This window comes from Penicillium crustosum, assembly GCF_028827405.1.
Source record: "Penicillium crustosum strain IBT 35664 chromosome Unknown utg000002l_segment0_segment0, whole genome shotgun sequence".
Classification (NCBI taxonomy): domain Eukaryota; kingdom Fungi; phylum Ascomycota; class Eurotiomycetes; order Eurotiales; family Aspergillaceae; genus Penicillium; species Penicillium crustosum.
In genome coordinates this window covers 7,905,238-7,924,312 of record NW_026623123.1, presented here as the reverse complement: position 1 = coordinate 7,924,312, position 19,075 = coordinate 7,905,238, and the positions used below count along the sequence as shown (strand labels likewise).

The 19,075-nt window shown below is 51.0% G+C and overlaps 5 protein-coding genes across 5 annotated transcripts; 1 reads left to right on the top strand and 4 right to left on the bottom strand.

Moving 5' to 3' along the window:
- Positions 1 to 158: 158 nt before the first annotated feature.
- N7487_006495 (uncharacterized protein) lies at positions 159 to 723 on the bottom strand (the record flags this gene model as incomplete). The annotated part of the gene is made up of 2 exons (XM_056874242.1): positions 159 to 416; positions 583 to 723. 2 exons carry the CDS (start codon positions 721 to 723, stop codon positions 159 to 161), a joined length of 399 nt encoding a protein of 132 aa, XP_056731962.1.
- Positions 724 to 1,555: 832 nt separating this feature from the next.
- On the bottom strand, positions 1,556 to 3,126 carry N7487_006494 (putative carboxylesterase; the record flags this gene model as incomplete). The annotated part of the gene is made up of 2 exons (XM_056874241.1): positions 1,556 to 2,652; positions 2,754 to 3,126. 2 exons carry the CDS (start codon positions 3,124 to 3,126, stop codon positions 1,556 to 1,558), a joined length of 1,470 nt encoding a protein of 489 aa, XP_056731961.1.
- A 507-nt stretch (positions 3,127 to 3,633) lies between these two features.
- Positions 3,634 to 7,403, bottom strand: N7487_006493 (pyruvate carboxylase; the record flags this gene model as incomplete). The annotated part of the gene is made up of 2 exons (XM_056874240.1): positions 3,634 to 3,874; positions 3,933 to 7,403. The coding sequence occupies 2 exons, from the start codon at positions 7,401 to 7,403 to the stop codon at positions 3,767 to 3,769; spliced, it is 3,579 nt and encodes a 1,192-aa protein (XP_056731960.1). The 3' UTR covers positions 3,634 to 3,766.
- Positions 7,404 to 10,110: 2,707 nt separating this feature from the next.
- Positions 10,111 to 15,767, bottom strand: N7487_006492 (uncharacterized protein). Its single transcript, XM_056874239.1, is given in 8 exon segments — positions 10,111 to 10,529; positions 10,580 to 11,928; positions 11,948 to 14,567; positions 14,588 to 14,800; positions 14,867 to 15,238; positions 15,322 to 15,348; positions 15,467 to 15,487; positions 15,561 to 15,767. 8 exon segments carry the CDS (start codon positions 15,597 to 15,599, stop codon positions 10,200 to 10,202), a joined length of 4,971 nt encoding a protein of 1,656 aa, XP_056731959.1. The 5' UTR covers positions 15,600 to 15,767; the 3' UTR covers positions 10,111 to 10,199.
- A 1,475-nt stretch (positions 15,768 to 17,242) lies between these two features.
- Positions 17,243 to 18,954, top strand: N7487_006491 (carboxylic acid transport protein; the record flags this gene model as incomplete). Its single annotated transcript, XM_056874238.1, has 4 exons — positions 17,243 to 17,799; positions 17,854 to 17,984; positions 18,045 to 18,223; positions 18,283 to 18,954. The coding sequence occupies 4 exons, from the start codon at positions 17,243 to 17,245 to the stop codon at positions 18,952 to 18,954; spliced, it is 1,539 nt and encodes a 512-aa protein (XP_056731958.1).
- Between the last annotated feature and the right edge of the window lie 121 nt (positions 18,955 to 19,075).

Here is a 19,075-nt window from a genome sequence, read left to right as displayed (position 1 = left end):
CTAAAACAAGAAAAAAAAAAACACTCCAAACCCCATTAACATTCACCCTTCTGTTTTGTGTTTTTCATATTTTCCCAATTTCCATCTCCGGCCCCTACCCGATATCAAGTATACAAATCCCCCAAAACACACAAACGATACAAAAGGCAGAAACAAAACTACTTGCTATCACTGCCTCTGGTGTATCCCTCCCACCACTTCGAGAACATGCCTCCCTTGGCAGCCTGCTCATTCCAGCTCGCACGACGGGTAGCCATATCCGGGTTTGTAGATTCACGCTTCTGTGTATTCAGGTTCGAGAAGAGACCGCCGGAAGAGCCGGCTGAGCTTCGACGGCGTTCAGCTAGGGTTGGGGGGTTTGGTGCGGTGCCTTCGGTGGGTTTGGTTCCGTCTGAGGAGGTGGAGGTATTGGAGTCCTTCATTTTGGTGTTAGATTGGGTTTGGAGATGTTGTATGGGTAGATAAATGATAGGGGGATAGATCGATAGATGGATAGAGAGGTATAGGAGTAGTAATAGTGGTGATGTAGTGCCATGGGAATGATATATAAGAAACAGAAATCCAAAGAGGCAAATGACCTACCCTTCTAGTGTCTGTGGTAGGCATTGCCCACGCAGCACGACCACTAGGGCTCTTGGCACCGCCGTTCATCCAGACATTGATGTGCTGGTGACGGTCGCCGGGGATTCCGTGCCAGTGGCGGCGGGTATTGTCGTCAGACATGTTGGAGATTTCTAAGCAGTTGGAGTAGTCCGTGATTGGTGTGGTCTAGCTCTTTGAGGATTTAGTAGGTGTGAGATAAAAGCATAGGATGCTAGAGAAACTGAGGAGATAAGAGGTATGAGATATCGTTTTAAGGGTTGGGAGTCGACGACGTCATTCTTGTTCGGGGTTGCCTCTTGGGGATAGATGAAATATGGAATAGCTGGAAATAGATTAGAAATAGAATGGAACTTACCGCAAGATTCTCCAAGTTTAGCTTGGTTTAATGGGAATGAACACTTGTAATACAGAGAAAGGCAAAGAGGGGGAAAGCTGCCTTATAAGAACTGAAGGTTACTAGGGTTGCAACGCGGTAGTGAATCACCGTAGGGATCTAGAGTGGTCTAGCTCCTTATTCACACTCTCTCAAGTACTATATTGGTACTTATTATACTTGTCGAGCACATGTATTATGACGATTTCCTATTATTCCCTATACGTGTACTGACTACCTAGGCATGTACTAACTATGTACTATGATGTACCCCAGAGAGCCTTGACGTAATTATAATGCGGGGAAAGCTTGGCATATATTAGAATATCAAAGAGCTACATATAGTAGTTAGGTATCTATAGATATACTTCATATTTATCTTGCAGTACATACCCCCAGGGCCAAGTAGATATCACCCCGACCTCCTATCTGCATCCCTCAACACCTTCCAAACCCTAATACCCTCCTCCCAATCCCCATCCTCCACAATGTCAACACTCCCATCCCCCCTCAACGTCCTAACCCCCCTAGCCCCAGAAACCCCCCATCCAAAGTCCCCCTCCCCAGCAACAAACCTCCCTAACGAATTAACAAACCCCCTCTTAACAACCCCCTTCTCCCCCTCTCCCAACAACCCCCATTCCCAAAGAACCAAATCGGATAATCCGACGAATGCGTAACCCCCCACTCAATCGGCAAAACCGCCTCCACACACTTCGCCCGCCACTCAATCCGATACCGAAACAACAACGCTGAAGCATCAACCCCATCCTCGTTCTCCGTCAGCGCATACACAAGACCACGCTGCATCCAATGAACCTGCATATCAGCATAGATCCTCCCCCACGCATCCTGGTCCCAATTCTTGCAGTGCGGAGGTAAACAGCCGCCCGGGTAATATAGCGGTATAACAGCGTCAACGATGTGTTCCGGGTAATCTGCGATGAGACGGGTGCGTAGTGCCGAGAGGGTATTATCCGTCGGTGGGAACCATGTACTGTAGAGGAAACGCTCGTCGCAACATTCGCCTATTATAATGCGGATATTGCGGGCCAGCAGGCTTCGAGCGAAGGCGCCGGTATCCAGATTTTCGAAGAGTGATGAGGAGATGAAGGATGTATCTGTTGTTGGGCGGAATTGGTGGAGGGAGATTGTTTTTGCTTTGTCGAGGAGGACTTTTGCGGGCAATGCGCGTAGACGGGTGAGTTTCTCGCTATTTGGCAGGGTGATCGGGATCTCCAGGGCTGTTAGGAGTTGATTGAATTGGGTTTGGGTTTCGGCTGGCCGCTTGGGCTGCACTGCTGGACTGTTTGACCAGATGCAGGCTTGGCGGACGAGAGAGTGCTCGTCTGGTTGTCGGAGGTCATAGGCTAGTTGGTGGAAGACGGAGTTGGCGCCTGCGGAATATCCTGAGATCGTGATGGTCTTCGGATTCCCGCCGAATAGCTGGATGTTCTTCTGGGTCCATTCTAGTGCGAGTCTCTGGTCCCAGAATCCGTGGTTGCCAACTGTCTCGTCGACAGTGGCTGCGTCTTCCTCCAGTTCGGATGAATACAGGAATCCGAATAGGTTGACACGGTATGCGGGCATCACAATCACGCAGCTGAGATCGGCTTCGCCGATCAATGCAGCTGGGTTGAATGAATTGGGCGTGCCGAATTGAAGCCATCCGCCATCTGGGCCGAACAATTTCTGTCAGTACGGTTTCTGTGGAACATCATCACCTTGTTCTATGTCCTAAAGCGATATATCTTGGACCCATTCAGACAATACTCACGAATAAAAACAAAAACAGGCCATCCCCCCTCAGGCGCTTCCCCAATAGGCGTCCAAACATTACACTGAAAGCAATCCTCGTTCCACGCACCCGGGTTCTCGGGCGAGATATTCAGAAACCCCGGTTGGGGACAAAGTCCCGCACCCCCATCACAACAACCCGGTGCTTCTTCGCTGCCGTAGGTGAAGGATGCGGGGAGGGGCTGAGCGCGGCGCCAGCGCTCGGCGGGGGCAAGGCCGTATCGGACGCCGCCAAAGTAGTGGCAGAGGTCTTTGGATTGACTGGTAGGAGAAGACAATGTTGAAATTGTTACGCCTTTGATTGTGCCGCGGTGAGCGAGGGATTTAACGTGAGGGCGGCGGATTGTTTCCATCTTTGTTGGCTTTTGTTCTGTTGATGGTTGATTCGGGGGTAGTTGAGTATATACTTGGATCCTAGGTGATACAGTAGACGTAATCACACACGTCTCTATTCTGAGGTGGTACTCAAGTATATTGTAGTCAAGTAGAGCAGTCTGAGCCGGGAGCCACGCCCTTTAAGACGGTATCCATGGGCGCTACATGCCGCAGTTCTCTGACACCTAGTAGCCGAGATAAAGAAGCGATTGTCTTTCATTGGTGAGAGACAAGAACATCGGCAATTTGCGATTGGCGATTGGCCATTGATAGTTGGAGAAGGAGGATGTTGCGGGGAGAACGGCAGAAGTCCGGCTCGGAGCTAAATTTGGGAATCACTGGCTTCGGAACCATAACCCTAGGTAGATCGGAGCTAGATTTGGAGATTACTCACTTGCGCTGGCTTAGGAACTATATAGATCTATGAGGGGTACTAATAACTGTGAAAAGGTTTGAACAGAAGAAATACCGTTTAATTCCGAATAAGCCAGAACAGCAAATTGCCTAAATCTAGAGAGGAACTCGAAAACAAGAACTAAGAACGCTGAGAGAAATCATTCAAGTCACATCACACATCACAAATCGTGCATGGTTCAGTAGTACAGAGTCACTATGCTTTTACGCCTTGCTGATCCTGCAGATCAGGTCCTGGCCATCGACGGAGTCACCCTCCTTGACCTGGAGGCCGGACACCTTTCCGCTGTGCGGGGCGGAGATCACCATTTCCTGGATGAGAGTTAGCAACACATTCACGTCTGTAATAGAAAGGAAATAAATAACATACCATCTTCATGGCGCTCAGCACCGCAATAGGATCACCCTTCTTAACCTCGTGGCCATCGTGGATGCGAATCTCAACCACGACACCGCTCATGGGAGCGCCGACCTGGCTGCTATCTGTGGGGTCGGCCTTGGCGCGGGCCAAATTCTCGATCGAGGCCTTGTTGTCATCGACACTGACCTGACGGACTTCACCGTTGACCTCGTAGAAGACCTCACGCTGACCAGTCTGCTCGGAGAGGGGACCGATGGCGAGCAACTTCAGGATCAGGACCTTACCCTTCTCCAGCTCGACGTGGAACTCCTCGCCGATCTCGGGACGGGCAAGGAAGTAACGGGTGGGCAGAACGGAAAGATCACCGAACTTGGCAACGAACTTGCGGTAGTCCTCAAACACCTTGGGGTACATGGCGTAACTGGCAACGTCGCACTCAGTGGCGGCGCCGAACTTCTCGCGGATATCGTTCTTGATCTTGATGAGATCCATGGGCTCCAGGTACAGACCGGGGCGCTTGTCGAGCTTGCGACGGCCGCGCAGGGCCTTGGTACGCAAAGGCTCGGGGAAGCCGCCGTAGGGCTGGCCCATCAGACCTTCGAAGAACTCCAAGACTGATCCGGGGAAGTCGAGCTGGTCGGCACGGTCGAGCACATCCTGGGCGGACAGCTTGTTGCTGACAATCCAGGAGGCGAAGTCACCACAGACCTTGGAGGAGGGGGTGACCTTGACGATGTCGCCCAGCAACTCGTTAGCCACCTCATATGCCTTCTTGGTCTCAGCCCACTGCTGTCCAAGACCCAACTGACTGGCCTGGAAGATCAAGTTGGTCAGTTGGCCACCAGGGATCTCGTGCTCGTAGACCTCGGGATCGGGGCCGGTCAGGCCAGCCTCGAAGGGAGAGTAGAGCAGGCGAAGCTGAGCCCAGTAGCTGTCGAGGGCGCGGACATGGTTCAGGTCCAGCTTGGGGTCGTGCTCGGTACCCTGCAGCGAAGCAAGGAGAGCACCAATGCTGGGCTGCGAAGTCATACCAGACAGACTGTCGGTAGCGGCATCCACGGCATCAGCACCGGCCTCGGCACAGGCAATCATGGAGGCGACACCGGTTCCGGCGGAGTCGTGGGTGTGAACGTGGATGGGGAGATCGGGGTAGCGCTCGCGGATGGCACCGACGAGCAGACGGGCAGCCTGGGGCTTGAGCACACCAGCCATATCCTTGATTCCAAGAACGTGGGGACCCATCTTGACGATCTTGTCCACCAAACCCAGGTAGTACTCCAAGCTGTACTTCTTCTTGGGGTTCAGCATGTCACCACTGTAGCACATGGTGGCCTCAACAACACCACCGGCCTCGTGGACGGCCTTGATACCGACCTCGAGCTGGTCAAGATCGTTCAGGGCATCGAAGACACGGAAGATATCGACACCGTACTTCTTGGCCTGCTTACAGAAGTGGTAGATGGCGTTATCGGGAAGGGAAGAGTAGGCAACACCGTTGGCACCGCGCAGCAGCATCTGGAAGGGAATGTTGGGGACGGCCTTGCGCATCTTGCGAAGTCTGTCCCAAGGATCCTCGTAGAGGAATCGCATGGCCACATCGAAGGTGGCTCCACCCCAGCACTCGAGCGAGTAAGCGTTGCTCAATGCGTAGCTGGTCTCAGTAGCGATGTTCAGCATATCAATTGTTCGCACACGGGTGGCGAGCAACGACTGGTGGGCATCACGCCAGGTAGTGTCCATGATCAAGCAGCCCTTGTTAGCGCGCACAGCCTTAGCGAAGCCCGCGGGGCCTTCGCTGTCCAAAATCTGCTTCCAGCCCTTGGTGCAGGGCGCAGAAATGTCAATTGGCTTGCCAGCAGCATCGTTGAGAACGGGTCTGATGATCTCGCCCTTGAACTTGGGCTCGCCGATCTGGCCCTTGATGCTACTGCCGTTGACAGCAACGTCACCCAGGTAAGCGAGCAGCTTCTGGGCGCGGTTCTGGCTGCCAACGAGAGCAAACAGCTCGGGGGTGTCATCAATGAAAGTAGTCCAGCAAGTACCATCGATGAACACGGGGTGGCTCAGGAGCGAAGCAAGGAAAGGAATGTTGGTCTTGACACCACGGATACGGAACTCAACCAGAGCACGCAGCATCTTGCGGCGGACAATCTCGTAGGTTGAGCCACGGCAAGTGCACTTGACCAGCATAGAGTCGTAGTGAGGAGTGATAATGGCACCAGCAAAGCCGTTACCACCGTCCAGACGGATTCCGTTACCACCAGCAGAGCGGTAGACCTCGATCTTACCAGTATCGGGGGAGAAGCCCTTGGCGGGATCCTCAGTAGTGATACGGCACTGAATGGCGAAACCGCGAGTGGAGATGCGGTCCTGGGTAAGGCCAAGCTGCTCGAGGGTTGCACCAGCAGCAATCTGGATCTGAGCGGCCACAATATCGATACCGGTTATTTCCTCGGTAATGGTGTGCTCGACTTGAATTCTGGGGTTAATCTCAATGAAGTAGTGCTCGTTGCCACAGACAAGGAACTCGGCGGTACCAGCGTTGCGGTAGCGAACTGACTTGGCCAATTTCACGGCATCGGACAAGATCCTATCACGGACTTCAACGGGAAGGTCCTTGGCAGGAGCAATCTCAACGACCTTCTGGTGACGACGCTGGACGGAGCAATCACGCTCGAAGAGGTGGACAACATTGCCCTGGTTATCACCGAGAAGCTGAACCTCAATGTGCTTAGGCTGGTCAAGGAAACGCTCGACGAAGACGGTACCGTTACCGAAGGCGGTGCGGGCCTCGGAGGTAGCACGCTCGAAGGAGTCACGCAGCTCGGATTGATCACGAACAACACGCATACCACGACCACCACCACCAAAGGCAGCCTTAATAATGATGGGGAAGCCATATTCATCGGTGAAGGACTTGACCTCTTCAAAGCGCTCGACGGGGCCCGGGGTTCCAGGAACAACGGGGACATTGCACTTGATAGCGGCGGTGCGGGCAGAAACCTTATCACCAAGGGCATCGATAGTATCAGCGGTAGGACCGACGAACACAATACCAGCCTTCTCGACCTTCCGGGCGAAGTCGGCGTTCTCTGACAGGAAACCGTAGCCGGGGTGGATCAGGTGGACACCGTGCTCCAAGGCGATCTTGATGATCTCATCACCAGCCAGATAGGCACCCACGGGGGTATATTGGCCCCGCTGACCGATCATGTAGGCCTCATCAGCCTTTTGGCGATGCATTGAGAGACGATCTTCGTGTGAGAAGACTGCGACCGTCTGGAGGGACAGTTCGTGTGCGGTACGGAAGATACGGATGGGGATTTCACCACGGTTGGCAACCAAAATCTTTTGGAAGTGCATAATAGTCGAGTTGGCCCGCAGACGACGGTGGACTGAGTCCTGGTGGTGCTCATTGTGGTCCTCGATGAAGTCAGACTCATCAATGGCCTCCTCTGGTTGGCGGTGCGGGGCAGCCATTGTGAATGTATGTGATGAGATGGGAGATAAGGTTACAAGGGGGGAGTGAGTTTACTAGAGAGGAATTTATTAGATGAAGTTTCTCTCTAGATGAAGCATATGAAGCATCCAAGGTTTCCCCGGTGTGGGAAGCAGAGGGCGGTGACTCACTATAAGAAAGCTGGGGGGGAGGGGAGCTATCCGGATCCAATTTCAGGCCGGTTTCGGCAGGTCACTTCACAATCACTCTATTTCTTCAGTATAAAAGTAAAAGGCGATGTTGTATAATAGAGATTGAATCGAATTGATAAATGAAGAAGGAAGTATAAAGACGAAAGGAAAAAAAAAAAAAAGAGTCGAAGGTTGGGGGAGGGGGTCGATAGATAAAGAGGGGAATCACAAGGACGGATCTACATGTCACAGATACTTTCCGGGGCGAGAGGATTGACTCCAGGAATGAGGTAACAAGTACATACAGGTTCACCGGTACACCGGGGCCAAATGCCTAGAAATTGGGAAAATTGGGAAATTTGAGAAATGATCAAATCGAATAGAATAATAATTGAATAATTGATTTAATGGATTTTATGATTTTGATTGAATTTAGGATATTATTGAGTTATTCGATTATCCAATGGGTCCCTTTTGTACTTGGCACTGCCGGTATTCCCATCTAACTAATCTAACCAATCTAACTAACTAATAGGAGTACATCCTAGCTATACTATATTCCTATTATTCCCTACCCCGGAGAACTCCCCATATTCTCGTACGATAAGTCATTCCCCCTCGCACGATAACTTCGGGTGGTTTAGGTAAGTATTTCCGTTCATCTACCTCGGGCCCTCGGGATTAACTTCAAACATCGAGGAACATAAAATCATTTGATGTCGCAACTGGCACGGATATTCACGGGAAACTGAGAAAGGAGGGAAAAGTCCGGGGGAGACTCGGAGAACTCTCGACAAACACATGTGCAGAACGAGAAGTGGATCGGGCCAATTCGATTACAAGGTCCTCTCTTTCTTTCTGTCTCCTCTTTGGGGAAAGATATGAGCCGATATCGACATAATTACACTCTACCTAGCTCGGTCTGATCTGACTCATATTTATTCGGTTATATTTTTTTTCTCTCAAGGTTAAATAAAATCTTTGACCGGTCATGCGTCCACTAAAAATCATCCAAAAAAAAAAAATAGTTGGACCGATAGGAGGGGCACATGACGCTATCTAATTTTGTACGAAGTACGATGACCTAGATCTCCCCCACTATTAAGCGCCTCTCCTCCCAAATTCGATCTTACAACCATATAAACCATTCCACTTGGCACTTCGGGGATCTCCCGCTTGTATGACAGGTACGACTACGGAGTACTAATCGGGTAGATCCTACGCACGCCAAAAGACGACATTCCAACGCCATTGGGATTTCCCAACATTGCCAAGATGGCCCTTATACACCCCGAGCTATTCCATTGTGAGCACCATAAGCCGAGAGACATGCAACCTGATCTCCTCCGTACTATTGCCTACTTATTTCTTGCAGTGCCCAGAGAAACTGGCAACACCCTTACTCTTTCTTCTCTTGGCTGATAAGCTTCCTTCCACTTTGGGTGTCTGCACTGAAAAAGATAGATCTGGAATGATGTGCAAATCACCGCTCGAAGCGCTTATCTACCACCACCAGCATCCAACCTTGGAAGTTCCCCCGGGCCATGGGCAACTTAACAGGATCAACCCCCTAAGATTTGCCGGTCACACGTCTGCATTGGACTGCACATCCCCGACGGAAAACCACCGCTCGAAAGCGCTTATCTACCTACCTCTAGCCCCCAATCTTAAAGTTTCCCCGATCCGGTTGACATGAACTCGTCAGCATGAACTCCTGAGCTCCTTTTGGTCATGCCTTCTATATGCACTCGCATCCCCGACGGAGAAATCCACTTCCTTCTTTCCGCCAGTAACCCTTGCTGCATGATTCTTCCCCGCGCGGGCCAAGTCTCCCCTCGCGGGACCTGAGTGTTTCCATTTGTCCGGGCCGAGAGGGAATTCGGCAGCCTAAGCTCGTCGAGCTCGCCGGAACTATGAAACCCTATGCTATGTCTGGTATGCCTCAGTACCTTCCATACGTATATCACAATGGCTAAAAAAAAGAAACGTAAATTATGCTTGTTCGTGCCGAGGTGTAGGAAGAGTGGGGACGGGACACTAGCATCTCATACATAGCTATACAACCTGAAACACGGTCCAATGCTAACCTTCCATTGCACCTCATGGGCAAAGCTAAAAGTTGATAAGGCAATGAGTGATCTGCAGCACTCACCTTCAATCTCATGAGGACAAATAATACATAGTACCGAGTAGTTGCAGATGATTTCCCTTGGCGTCTTGGCGATGCTACATTCTTCACCGAAGACCCTTATACTCTCGAATGGATCCGCCTAGGCATACCCTTGGCAGCCTCGGTATTGGGAAGGGGAAAAAAACAGGGAATGACTGAGATTACTGCGGTGAGAATAAAAAGAATTATGGAAATTGCAATGCTATTACTGAATATCAGGGCCATGGCCCAGACTGTTTTAAAAGCATTAAAAAAAAAAAACGCAAACTTATCAAATACATGCGGGCGAAGAAAGAAAAAAAAAAAATCAGAAAGCAAGATTAATGGGATGTCATGAAGTTCCTCCTATGGCACGCTCTTGGCGTAACCATCCCCCATATGAAAATCGTTCCTTTTGCAACCTCAAAGCATAACTTCCGCTGTATGTTACAAATGCAAGAGAAACGGAGAATCAAAAGCAAATACGGTGCACGGTTCTAGAATCCACGATACCCAGTTGCCTGGGGTGTGAGACCGGCGCCGTTGGACTGAGGGCCCTGGGTAAGCATGAGCCGCGAGCCCTGCAAGATGGGAGTGTTGTCCTCCTCTGTACGGGTGGACTTCTCGCGGTTCTTGCGCTCCTCGTTGTCCTTCTTGAGCATCTCGATCGATCGGGTCTGCTCGCACAAGAAGTTGATCATGAAGGGCATGGTGAAGTCGTGAAGACCCTTGCGCCATGAGATCTCCATGATGACGTCGGGGCGGATGAGGTCGTAGCAGGCGTAAAGCATGCCAACGTAGCACTCGCGGCTACCAATATCGACAAACTAGTTGCAATTAGTAAAGTCTCCAGCAATTTCAGAAATAGCAAACTTACGTAGCGGAGAAGATCCTCCACAATCTCGGGCTTGGCGGAAATAGCGGAGGTCTCAATAGCATCTTTGTAGAGCTTATCCTGCTTGGAGAGCGCAATCGACTTCTCCCAGCGCTTGTTGTTGCGGTAAATGTTGGCCGCAATCTGGCGGAAGAAAATGAGGTCGTGCTTCTCAAGGCGCTGGGCGAGAGCCACAGCATCAAAGTTGTCATTCTGATCGACAGAGTCCTTGAGCAGCTTGTAGTCCTCCTCCTCAATCAAAAGCTCGTTAATGGCGTCGTTGACAGCCCGCTTGTTCTGAGACTGGACATTGAGCAGGAAAGGCTTGATCAGGGGGATGTTGTCAGAGCTCTGGAAGATGCGAACGACACGGTTCACATCGATGCGAGCGGTCAGAACCTGAAGCAGATCAGTGAGCAGAAGGGGCTGCTCCTGAAGGTAGAAGTTGAGCGCCCGGTAGTAGATTTCCAAGTTGGCAACCTTGACGATGATGTCCTTGAACGAGTGGTGCTCCCAGGCATCAGCTGCGCGCTCCATCATGGCGAGAGCGGCGTTGTCCCACTCATCGTAGTGGCAGTACAGGAACACCAGCTCGGGCCAGAGGTTGGCTTCCTCGGAGGCCCGGATCATCTTGGGGATGTTGATGCGGGACCAGAAGAGCTTCAGGTGCTCCATGACACGGTCTGGGTGGTACTTGGACAAAGCAATGCCAAGCTCGGTGAACATGCCCATGTGAGCCCGCTCGAGGCCAAGACCCGCCTCCAAGACAGCGATCAGTTCATCGAAGTAACCATTGCGCTCGTACTGGCGAACAAGGCTCTGTAGCTCTTCAGCGTGAACAATCAGGTTCAGACCGCAAATCTGGGCCAGACGGAATTCCTTCTTCTCAACACAGGCCTCGTTGACCTGCTTCCAGACCTTAACGCTGTTGGCCTTGCGGGCACACTCCACTGCAGCCTGGTAGTCCTCCAGGTGAACCAGGGTAGTCGCCAACTTGGCCCAGTTAGAGATGTTGGTGAAGAAAATCTTAGCGGCGTGGTGGAAGCCTTCAGCGTAAGCCTTGTCACCGGAAGCTTCAATGTCCGCAACATTGGTAGTGCGGAGGAAGTCCTCGAGCTCAGCAAGCTGGTCTAGGCGGGCAAAGCAGAAAGCAAGACCAGTATCAATAGCCGGCTCACGCAGCGTCTTGCGGGCCATGCGAAGGTACTTGACAAGATCCTCGTCCTTGCCTGCGTGAGTTGCAGTCTCAATCACCTCGTGGTAGTTGGACGGGTCCTCGGCACGGATGTAGGACTCAATTGAGTCAGTCACACGAAGACCATCGAGTTGGGCCTTGGCAACCTTGCTCCAGACTTCGGGGGAGCTCGACACGCTCAGCAAACTCTTGAGCTCGGTCGATGCTGACAATGTTCTCCACAAGCACGTTGACGGCGGCCAGGTAGTTGTTAACCTTCTTGTAGATTTCAAAGGCCTCCTCGTACAGACCAACGCTGATACACATCTCAGCAATCTCATCAGCGGAAAACTCGTTGAGCTGGTGAATGTAGTCCATCAGGCGACTCTTGTCGGCTTTGGCAGCAGTCAACATCAAGAGGTTCTGCAAGCTGGTGTTATCACTGAAAGGAGAGGGCTCCAGAATGATCTTCTCGAGCAGCTCAATCAGTTCGCCGGGAAGATCGGCGTCAAGGAACGACTTGACGGCGACAGACACCTTCTCGGGTTCGGTAGATTCGGGAACTGCAGTAGCAATGACCTGGTCCACAAGGGAACGCCGGCCCTCATTGTTCTCGCTGAGGACAAAGGTCCAGATCTCGGGATCGGCACGCTCAACGAGGTAACGAGCTTGGGCACGGAACATAGAGTTCTCGTTGGTGATGCTGATAAGCTCCAGATCGTTCTGACCCTTGCTGTAGGCAATGTATGCCAGGTTGGGATCACGCTTCTCGCAGTACTTTCCAACAATGAGAGTGTCGTACTGGTCGTTCTCCTTCAGGAACTTCTCGGGGTCGTTGTTGCTGTCAATGTAGATCTTCGCAAGAGCGTTGTAGACAGCCTGTTGCTGGTTGCCAGTGGCAAGAGTGGCCTCGAGGAAAGGCAGAAGTAACTTAAGGCGGTTTCGGCTCTCGACCTCAGTTACGAGCTCGTCGATGGGGATGACGGATGGGTCAACAGTCGAGAGCAAATTCTTGATGATGGCCTCATCACAGTCAACATCCAGCAAGCCGCCAACAACCGCAGGGGCACGACCAGGGTTGACGCGCTGGACATAAACCTCGATCGACTTGAACTGTTGGTTCTGGTAAAGATACAGGACCAGATCATGGATAAAGTTGAAACGGTCACAAACAATGATCAGGGGGAGTTGCTCTGTCAGGCGGGCTTCCTTCAGGAAGTTCTTCACCTTCTCAGGGTTGTAGTAGTTGCTCTCACGGCAAATACGCTCAACCTCGGTGACCTGGTTCATGGCGGTAGCAGCCTCAATGTACTTGAAGTGCACCTCAGGGTCCTCGCTGAGGTTGACAATGCTTCCTAGGTAGTAGTAGAGACCCTCGGCAGTGCGGTATTTCTCGAAAAGATCGATCAGGCGGTTAGCGCCAAGAAGGTCAGAGAACTTGGTGGCAATCTGGACCACAGACTGCAGGTTCTGGCGAATGTTTGACTCCAGCATGGTGTCCATGCAGTCGAGAGTTTGCTCCACGGACAAACGACCGAAGTAGTTCATCAGCCACTCGGGGCTCAGCTTGTCGGTGCGAACAATATTGCGCTTGATTACAGCTGGGTCATCTGAGTTTTCCAGTGCACGCTGGATGAGACCGGCATTCTCACACAGCTGGGCGATACGAGGACGGTCAAAGTGTGTGAAAATTTCGTTTCCGAGGATGGCGTCTGCGACCTGGGGGGCGTTGACGAGGTTCATCTCCAGAAGACGAGTTTGCAGATTGCCATGCTCAGGCTTGTTGTCCTTAAGAGCGTCCAGGAGGAACGAAGTGGCCTGCTGGATCATGTTCTGTGACAGGAACACGTCGACAACCCGGTCAAGATCAACCAATGCGCCGCTTTCTTCATTAGCAAGCTGAGTAGCAAACTCGGCGCCCTTCTCGGGGTTGACGCGAACAATGTGCTGAAGCAGCTGGGTGTAGTCCGGCTGGTATCCAGCTTGCTTGGAGTATGCAAGGATCTTATCGAACTGACCAGTCTCCGCGAATCCAGCAACAACCTTGTGAGGAACATTAGCTTGGAGATAAACGGTCAGAGCAAGAGACATGTCGTAGGGCCGAATAATGTCACCAAGCTCCTCCGAACTCTCCAACTTCTTCTCCTGCATCCACTTCTCAAGCAAGTGCTTGCGGTTCTGCTGCAGGACGGGACGGACAAGCTCAACACTTTCGTACTTGTTGAGCGAACCCTTGTCCAGCAGCATACCGAAGTACTGCAAGATCACCGACATCTGACCAGTTTGAGGAGCACTCTTGAAACGGTTAATAGTGTCCAGAGTGCGAAGGAAACCTCGGGGGGAGTTGGCGGCAATCTTGGCGGCTTCGGCGTAATCCTGCGAGGCCATGAGAGAGTCAAACTGCTGCTGGTACAGGTGATCCGCGCCTGGAAGGCCGGCCTTCGAGGCAAGTTTGATAGCAAGACCGGACATGGCGGGGTTCTCCATGAGGTACTGGATAATATTGGTTTCGTCAACGCTGACGGCCAGGACCTGGCCCTTGCGGTTCACACCGACCAGACCGGCTCCCTCGGAGTCCGGAGTCGTGGTGAAGATCGTCTCGCTGGAGATACGGTTCATGAAAATACAAGTGCCAGTCTCGAGATCATAAAGGTGGATGAAGCCGTATTTCGTAACGAGGTAGACCACGTCGTACTTGCTGGATACCTGCATTGCAACGGGGAAATCATTGACCGCCTCTTGTGGGAAGTACACCTCGACGGCCTTCTTCTGGAAGCGAGGGTTGGGTTCTTGGTGATCGATTTCGGCGATTTGCAACTTGGCGCCCGTTTGGGTACGAACGGCGAAGGTGAAGAGGCTGTGGGGTAGGGGGAGCCCTCGACGGTAATGTTGGCGAAAGAGGCGGCATGACCTTCGATAAACTGAGAGATCCCACGCTCCTTTGAGTAAAGCTGCATCGATCCGACGACCCGACCCTGCTGCTGGCTAATACCGACCACGACCATCCACTTCTCCTCGGCGTTGACGCGGTAGTTGATAATTTGGCATCCCTAAAGAGCACCCCCAGATTAGCATACTAGGCTTACATTATTGTATCCACATCGCAAACCACATACTGCAAGGTTGGGAAGTCGCTCGAACACCTTGACGGGGTTCTGCTGTGTAGCATCGTAGACATCCCAGTGGTAGACCGCTGAGTCGGTGACCAGACCGAGGGACCTTTCACTGAACCACTTCCAGTAGACAATATCTTCATTCATATTCGCCGACTTCAGCTTTTGCCGTGCGCCAAGGTCGAAGATCTGAATGGTACGGCCCTGAGCCTTCAAGGCGATGATGTTCTTGTTCCAATGCATGATCGCACTGTCGGCGTTGATCGGGCGTCGTAGAACTTCATTGTTGTTCTTGAGGTCGATAATGATGACTTCTGGTTTGCTATCCTCGTCCAGCTTTTGACGGACACAAACGTAGTGATCGGATTCTAGTGTCTAAAACGGAAGAATGTCAAGTTAGCCGGGCCTTGTCATCCATGTTTTGAGGGTCAGTCGCAAGGCAACAGTAGACAACTTACACATGAAGTGAAGCCAATTGATGCCGGCTGTAAACATAAACGTTAGTAACAGTCCTATGATATCCAGCAATATTACGATGCGCGGCCGGTGCATCCGTCTTGAAGCTCGAGCTCATCGCTGGTAATCATGGTTAAGTGTACATACCGCAATGCCGACAGAGGTCAACTGTAGGATTCAGGCGCAAGTCAGTTTCAAAGCTTCAATGGTTATGAGATAGAGATGAGGGGTAACCACGTACATTGACCAGCTCTGTGAACTTGATAGGGAGAGGTGCCATATTTACGTAGGCCGCAGTACGACCTAGTTCGCCGAATGAAACGCCACGCAAAGAAGGCTGAAGAATTGAAGTATGTTGAAAAAGGGTGATGAAATGCGAATATCACGACGAAGAAAAAGGAAAGGAAGAAGAAGATGTATGAAGAGAGGAGGGGGGTAGAGATCTGGTAGATGCGGAAGTGACCTCAGGAGGCCGCTGCTGTCGTTGCTGAGGTGTCGCTTATGGGCGATCACGTGATACGGGGGGCTTCCAAGATCGTGTCTTTTACATGCAGTGTTTGTAGTTGGGAAAGATAAAGAAAGAGAGAGCAAAGTGAAATGTAGATAGTAAACGTTCTGGTATCTTGTTTGTCAGATTAACCTGAGAGGAGTGCTGTCAACTCAAGTTCATACATCTTCTACGTGGAGGTATACCTGACCGCCCTCACAATGTTTACTACGGAGTACCCATGGACGGAGTACATAGTTGAGTAAAACACGTAGGTGGCTCTTACCACTCATCCACCTACCCACGTTCTCTGGTATTTCTTTGTTTCTTCTGACTTTCTGAGTCAAATACTACTGTTCTGAAAATATACATCACTCACTCTACTCTTTAAAGGATACTCATTTCTCTAAATGCAAGCCATTGGTGCCTGCATGAGAATATAATCTGACCCTCATCGCGTGGACCCTAAAGGCAAGGAATGTGCATGTTTGGCCCATTTTACGTTCCAACTGTTACAAGTAGCCTCTCGCGGCTAAAGCCAAGACTTCCGAACTCAGGAGGTTCCAGGATTGTGAATTGGAAATTGGCCCCTTAACTAGATCCACTCTAGCGGAGCCTGTCATCCAACCATTCCAATTTCGCTTGAAATATTCGAACGTCATCAGATGAGCAGCGCCTGAATCCCTTCGGTACTTTCTCAATATAAAAATATATAACCCCAGACCCCAGACCCAGTGACCCTTAATCTAGGACATTTCCCCAGACCAAGGTAATATAGCCGACTGCTAACAGCACACTAGAGCCCTGAAGGAAGTCATTCCGATGGTCTTAGACCCAAACCTCACATTAAAACCCGAACCGGAGCCACTGCAGTGCACATCGGCCCATTTTTACTCAAATTTTTCGGCGTAAACGAGCAATTATCACGCACACAGCGCCACACGGCTTGCGGGTGCTTATCTATGTCGGCTGAGCCAAATCCCGAGGGGCCTCTGCCCAAGGTTATCCCCACGCCAAGCCAGCCTTAAAGTGTGCGGTGCGGGATGTTACTTATATCCTGTCCTGGCATTGGAGGCACGGTGATTCCAAGCCCTTGGCATCTGCTTGGCTCCCTAACGGAGAGGTATTTTACTTGTCCGAAACTCGGGGGATCCTGGGGTGCAGCAGCATTCATTGTCCCAACCACGAGAAAAATGCGGGATGGAGATGCGGGGATAGATCGCGGGGTGTACCTATAAAATGGTGGGTGTAGACGTAAAAATCGAAAGGAATATCCCACAGATCACCTGGAAAAATCCCACAAAGTCTACTGTCAAATTTTCTGGGCCACTTTGTTCAGAGTGATCTGAATATTCTGTTGGTTAGCTTGCCTTGCCTGCTTCTTCTTCTATCTTCTTGCCTCTTTTTTCTCCTTTTTTCCTTGATAGATTGCCATAATGGCGTCTTCAAATGAGAGGGCAGACCCCATTCCGGATGGCATGTTCGCCACGGCACGTCAGTCCATCGGGGATCTCTTCATCTGGAAGCAGCGTGTCGAGGTGACCAATGAGCACGGGGAGTCATACGCAGAATGGCAATCTCCAGAGCCTATTAAGAACCCTTTCAGTCTCATGGCGGAGCTTTCAGCTCGAGACTGGCTATTCTTTATAGTGGGACTTATTGCCTGGACTGCCGATGCATTTGACTTCCATGCCCTTTCCATCCAGACAGTAAAGCTGGCAGATTACTACGGCAGATCCAAAACGGATATTACGACTGCTATTACTCTGACTCTGTTGCTGAGGAGTGTAGGAGCAGCATTCTTTGGACTTGCTGGTGACAAATATGGTCGTAAATGGCCCATGGTGCTCAATATGATTATTCTGGGAATCTTGCAAATTGGCACCATTTATAGTAGGACCTTCCAGCAGTTCTTGGCTGTACGAAGTCTCTTTGGTCTTTTCATGGGTGGCGTTTATGGAAATGCTATCTCGATGGCTTTGGAACATTGCCCGTGAGTAATATCCTCCAAAACTCAGTGACTTTTGTTAATCATCCTACGAACCAGTGTCAACGCGAGAGGCCTTATGTCTGGAATCCTTCAACAAGGGTATTCCATGGGATATGTGTTTGCAGCATGTGCCAACCTCGGTGTTGGCGGTGGAACAGAAACTTGGAAGACTGTATTCTGGATTGCAGGTGAGTCTCCTATTCCCATCGAATACTATTGGCCCACCACTAACAATTTGTCATGTGCAGCCGGTATCTCAATTGCAGTTGGTCTCATCCGCATCTGCTTCCCCGAGTCACAGTCCTTTATCGAAGCCAAGAAAGCCGGCAAGCGAACAATGAACGCAGGCGAATTTTGGCGTGAAACAATAAGCATGTTGGGCAAGGAGTGGCGCATGTGCGTCTACTGTGTCATTCTCATGACCTGGGTATGTTATGACTGATATTCCAGCCTCTACCAGCATTTATCTAATTTGTCCCGCGATAGTTCAATTTCTATTCCCACACATCCCAAGACTCCTATACCACATTCATGCTCACGGCAAAGGAGCTTAATAACGAGGGCGCCTCGCGGGCTTCAATTCTGATGAAGACAGGAGCCTGTGTGGGCGGAACCATCATCGGCTACCTGTCCCAATTCTTCGGTCGTCGCCGAGCAATCATCATTGCCGCCTTTGTATCTGGGGTTCTCATCCCTGCATGGATTCTCCCAGAAGGCGAAGGCTCTCTGAGCGCGACAGGATTCTTCATGCAATTCTTCATTCAAGGAGCATGGGGCGTGATTCCCGTTCATCTGGCCGAACTCTCACCCCCGGCGTTCCGCTCTTCGTTCACGGGTCTGACATACCAGATTGGAAATATGATTTCCTCGCCATCGTCGCAGATTATAAACGCAGTCTCTGAATCCACATTTATCACTAGTGCAAGCGGCCATCGTGTTGAGGCCTATGGGCCTGTGATGGGAGTTGCTACTGCGATCATTGCTCTCGGTATCATGGTCACTACTGCCGTTGGCCCTGAGAAACGTGGTCGCCGGTTCGAAAGTGTTGTGGCTGGAGTTGATGACGCTGCCAATGCCAAGGCCATGGATTTGGAAGCTGGTGAGGATGATCATAAGCCAAGTGACAAGAACATTGAGATGGCGGATCAGAAAATCTAAATTGCTACCTCTGGTAGTTAATGGTTGATTTTAGAATCGGCGTAATTTCCGGCGTTTTTTGGGGGGGTTCATTCTATGGAGAGCAATATAGGGAGGCTTATACCTACTATATACTCCCACT

Coding starts and splice junctions, on each gene's coding strand:
- N7487_006492 (XM_056874239.1), bottom strand. CDS start 15,599: ATGGCACCTCTCCCTATCAAGTTCACAGAGCTGGTCAAT. Junction 15,488..15,560: donor AGTTCACAGAGCTGGTCAAT/GTACGTGGTTAC, acceptor TGAATCCTACAG/TTGACCTCTGTCGGCATTGC. Junction 10,530..10,579: donor TGGAGGATCTTCTCCGCTAC/GTAAGTTTGCTA, acceptor AATTGCAACTAG/TTTGTCGATATTGGTAGCCG.